Here is a 4,784-nt window from a genome sequence, read left to right as displayed (position 1 = left end):
GAGAGGGAGTGGGGGGGCGGTTTAAAGGGAAAAAAATAAAAAAAAAAAAAAATGATGAAAAGTGTCCTAACACGTCTGAAATATTTATCCGTCCACAGAGGAGGACGGTCGTGCCTGGAATGGAAGCGCCGACGCCCTGTTACGGATGGACAAGGAGGAGCTGGGCCTGGGCTCTCGAGGAGGACCCTCAGGGATCCCGGTCCACTTCGGGGGGGCCAGCAGTCGGGCCCTGGGCCACACTGAGTCCTTGGCTGGGGCAGACAGCGGCCTGGGATTCAGAGCATTACCACGAGTAGGGCTGCCCCTGCCCTGCCAGACCTTCCCTGCCTGTCGCAACGGAGGTAAATGGATGAGGAAAAAATAAATCTTTCAGAGTTTCGGTAAAAGTTGTGACATTTTATTTAAAAAAAAAAGAAAAAAATCTGTTTTGATATCTTTAACCGAAAAGGAAACATAAGACATTTTTGCCTGAAAAATGTGTTCTGTGGTGCTAAAAATGGTAATTTAGAGGCTTGGGTAGCACTACTGCCCCCTGCTGGATTCACCCAGATGCATCACAAAGACACTCAAAATCAAGAAAAGTGAAAAAATACAAACACTCACTAATCAAAAGAAAGAAGAAGGAATCATTTTATATGAATGTTATGTTTATTTTTTGTTTTTTTTAAAAAAAAAAAAATTCCTACTTTCTATACCTTTTCGTTAATGTTCCCTTAAAACAAAGCAGACGTTCAGCTGTGTGTTAAATGAAGTTAGGTTAGGTCGATATCCACCGCCCGGGGTGTTTGGTCTCACCTCACTGTAGACACACACACACACACCTCTGTGTGCTAGAAAGCCAAAGTTTTCTTCCTGTTCCTCCTCATTAACAGTCACACGGTGTCGTCTTTGTTTCTCCACAGAAGTGGGGCGGCTGGGCCGCTCCTCCTCCGCCGCCGGAGGCAGACAGGTGGGTGGAGGAGACGTCCAGAGACAGAGCAGCCTACCGGCACGGGAGGCCCTGAGTCAGGTGAGGGGTGAGCGCCCCGCAGCTTCACCCCCGTGAACTGCGTCGGGTTCATTCATGGTCGTTGAGAGTGAGGGAGGGAAAAGGAGGAAATGAGTTGATCCGTCTCCTCCTGCTCCTCCTGCTCCTCCTGCTCCTGCTTCTCCTGCTGCTCCTGCTGCTCCTGCTGCTCCTGCTGCAGGTCTATTTATAACTGACAGATTTATCCCGTGAGCACGCCAGGCTCTGGTCTGTCTGAGGAGAAGAGGAGCAGTGGAGAGAGGCTGAGGCTGAGGCTGGGGCGGAGGCTGGGATCAGAGTCAGAGTCAGAGTCAGAGTCAGGGAACACACTGTGCTCTGTTGTGGTGAAACGAGCTGCAGTCAAGAAGAAGCAGCAGCACATTTCACCCAGATCCTGGCTGCATAGCAAGTGCTGACGCAGTTTGAGTGTTGCTGCAGAGACTGTTTGTGTGTCTGCTTGACCCTCCCTCAGAACTGAGAGAAGTGAAGCAATGCTGCCCTCTGGCGGCTAACCCGCGGAACTGCAGTTGTAGTCAACATGCCCGGGGGTCGGTTTGCCTCTGCAATATAACGTTTTTTACACCGTGCTCTTTGTTCCACATTACATATAGAGTTGATTTATTTTTATTTTTAAAAAAAGGACATTTGACCTCAGTACGACTCAGTGGAGCTTCACTGATTCACTGGTCTTTCTGTACACACTGTGGTGAATTGTTTAACATTAACTGACCTGAGGTGTTAATCTACGTGTTAATCTACGTGTTAATCTCATACGTGACCCAATGTTTAAAAACATTGGTTCTAGTCCCGCCTGCGATCTTTAAAAGATTTAAGGCGGTTCAGTAGAAGAAGAAACGACGACTCAAACAGAGGGAGGAGATTTTAGGACTCTGCCCAAAATATGGTTACTAATGCACCGTCAACTACAACAATGGTCCTGACTGGAACTATTCCACCCCGTCTTCAGCACTGCAGTCAAACTGCAGCCTCCGATGTTTGGACGAATCCTGAGGAGACCCCAGCAGCGCCTCCTACAGTATTACAGTATTTTACACCCTCTTTAACGCCAGACCCCAGCAGCGCCTCCTACAGTATTTTACACCCTCTTTAACGCTCTCTTACCTCCTTAGCTACTGGAGAACTGTGGGCTCCACAGCGCTCTCTGCTGACGCTGCACATTGACCCATTTGTCTCTGCCTGGATACGCTGCAGGTTTTAGACACAGCCAATCAGGGACAGCAAAGACGTGTTTGGACTTTAGAGCAAACATCCACAGAGGTCTGTGACTATAACATGCACAGTGGTGAGTCTTTGAGAAGGAGTTCATGTTGCAGCACACCTGTTATCATATTTTGAGCACTTACATCAGCTGAAAACACAGTCAAACTGTCTGTATTATTCTTTTTCCATGTGTTTAGAACGAACTGATATTTACTGTACTTCAATCCATCGTTCAATCCCACATGGAGTCACGCTCTCGACTGTCTTTCAGATCCACGGTCTGGCGCAGCCTCAGCCCCCCTGCAGTCCCAGCAGCCCCAGCGTCTCGCGGCAGCAGCAGCAGCTTCAGCTCCACCAGCAACAGCTGCAGATAAAGCAGCAGCTCCAGCAGCTCCAGCAACAGCACCACCTTCAGTTGCAGTTCCAACAGCTGGCCCAGCTGGCACAGGTACAGCCCACCATGGGCGGGGGCGCCGCTCCGTCCACGACGCAGACCCAGAGGGACGGCAAACTGCTGGAAGTCATCGAACGCAAACGCTGCCTGTGCAAAGAGATCAAAGCCCACAGGCGCCCTGACAAAAGCCTGTGTAAGCAGGACAGCATGCCCATCCTCCCCAGCTGGAGACGGACACCTGAGCCCCGTAAGGCTGGCACGCCGCCCTGCCAGAGGCCGCAGGCGGTGGTGTGGGACACGGCGATCTGAGGGGCCGAGCAAGGAAAGAGAGAGAGAGAGGGGGAGAGAAAACACACACGGTCGAGGTGAAGAGGGGGGGGGGGGGGGGGGGCAGTAACTCAAACGTTCTGCCAAAACTTTGTGGTCAAAATGACGGCTGCAGAGGAAACAGGAAGTTGGTTCAGGCTCTGTAACTGCGTCAAAAACTACAAAAAAAAAAAAAAAAACGATTTGTGAAAAACAGAGAAAAGAGCTGATGAAAATTAAACAATCGGACTAATTCCCTTTGATCTGTTTCAGCTGCTCCACTGCTGTATCTACTCAGTCCATGTGTTCCAATTGCCAACAATGTTTTGCCACAAAAAAAAAAACAGAAAAAACCTCCAGTACGAAGTAAACCATACTGAGATTGGTGTTGCCAAATTTCTTCTTGATACAGAGTCACGTCCTCTCTCCAGCACACGGTTGGCCAACCAAACCGAGGGTCCCGACCGGTCGACGTACGTACGTATTTGAAGTGTGTCTTGAACTCGTGAATGCCTATGAGATGTCTTGCTATCAATAGATTGTCTTTGTGGATGCAAATAATCATCGACGAGGAGTGAAAAAAGCTACCTACCGTATCTGTTTGCATATTTGTAATGTATCTATTTACTTTCTCAACGTTTCTGCAATTTTATAGCAATATGCTCCGGGGAAGGCGGAGCTAACGTGAGGAGGTCGTGTGTCAACTAGCTGAACGTACATATCTACGACTTGAACAAGTCATCGTTAACTGTGTCATTCTCTGCATGTCACAATAGACATACAGTATTGTAAAGAAAAATGAATTACTGTTGATGTGTAGAGACGATCATGTCAGACTTTTATTAAGAAGCAAATCTTCTCTTCGACGAATCAAAACCCACTGCCAGAAAAGGGACTCTTTTTAGACATTTTGAGAAAGAAAAAAAAAAATCCAAACGATATCTGGTTTATTCCCAAAAAAGATTCAAATCAAAGTCTCCGGCTCCGACTTAATTTAATTTTCTTAAAGTGAAAACTTTAACTCCCAACGACGTCCTTCAACCCTCCTTTCATGCTCCCTTCATGGGGTCGTGACCCACAGTGAATCATCTTAATTCCTCTTTCACCAGTCACACTCAGGGCAACACGCTGGAGAGGCGGCGAGGGCCGTCCGCTTACAGCAAGAAGGTCATGGGTTCAGATCTCGTTGCTCTAAGTCCGATGGTCTTCTGTGGTGTTGTATGTGCGGTGTGTGTGGTGCAGGGTGGAGAACCTCTCACCGTCATTCCTTGGCTGCTCCCTCCCTCACCCTAAAAAAATAGGGTGGAGAACCTCTCACCGTCATTCCATGGCTGCTCCCTCCCTCCCTTCCTCACTCCCTCACCCTAAAAAAAATTACTTTTGATTCAGATTTCCTCAAACCCCCCCGAGCTCTTCGACAGTCGAGACGTGAGTCCAGAAGGACATCGGTTTAACCGTCCTGCTAAAATATGCATGCAGTTTCTATCACGTTGCCATGGTTACTGGAGCAGCCCCCCCACCCCCATTACACCAACATCGGTGGCTTTTGTGAGCCACATTCTGCCCCCTGGTGGATGCTCTTTTTACACCCAATCAGGATCTCTCATCTGTTCCTAGTTCACCTGCTAGTTGAGGAACAATCCAGAATGTTGCATGTGCGCTCCGTGACCCGTCGTCAACAGATGCAAACGTTTTCTTTTATTCACTTTTTACTGCATTTATTTATTTGTTGATTTATTTATTTTATTTTTTTTAAACGTCCCAACCTTTCTGGAACTGGGTTTTTACCTGATTGTATGAAAACAAGTATCATGTGATTTGGGGAAACGGTAAAACCTAGGGGGGTGGGGGCGGGGG

At 48.1% G+C, this 4,784-nt stretch overlaps 1 protein-coding gene across 2 annotated transcripts in view; it reads left to right on the top strand.

Moving 5' to 3' along the window:
* Window positions 1-2,987, top strand: part of nyap1 (neuronal tyrosine phosphorylated phosphoinositide-3-kinase adaptor 1) — a 29,290-nt gene extending 26,303 nt beyond the window's left edge. For both annotated transcript variants that reach the window (XM_025065587.1, XM_008333124.2), the window contains exons 5-7: window positions 97-341; window positions 903-1,009; window positions 2,499-2,987. In XM_025065587.1, the coding sequence (XP_024921355.1) occupies window positions 97-341; window positions 903-1,009; window positions 2,499-2,930 (784 nt within the window). In that variant the 3' untranslated portion in view covers window positions 2,931-2,987. The remainder of the gene's footprint in view (window positions 1-96; window positions 342-902; window positions 1,010-2,498) is intronic.
* Window positions 2,988-4,784: the final 1,797 nt, after the last annotated feature.

The sequence above is a fragment of the Cynoglossus semilaevis genome, chromosome 19 (genome assembly GCF_000523025.1).
Source record: "Cynoglossus semilaevis isolate Cse_v1.0 chromosome 19, Cse_v1.0, whole genome shotgun sequence".
In the NCBI taxonomy this organism is placed as follows: domain Eukaryota; kingdom Metazoa; phylum Chordata; class Actinopteri; order Pleuronectiformes; family Cynoglossidae; genus Cynoglossus; species Cynoglossus semilaevis.
This window is presented reverse-complemented; position numbering and strand designations above follow the sequence as displayed.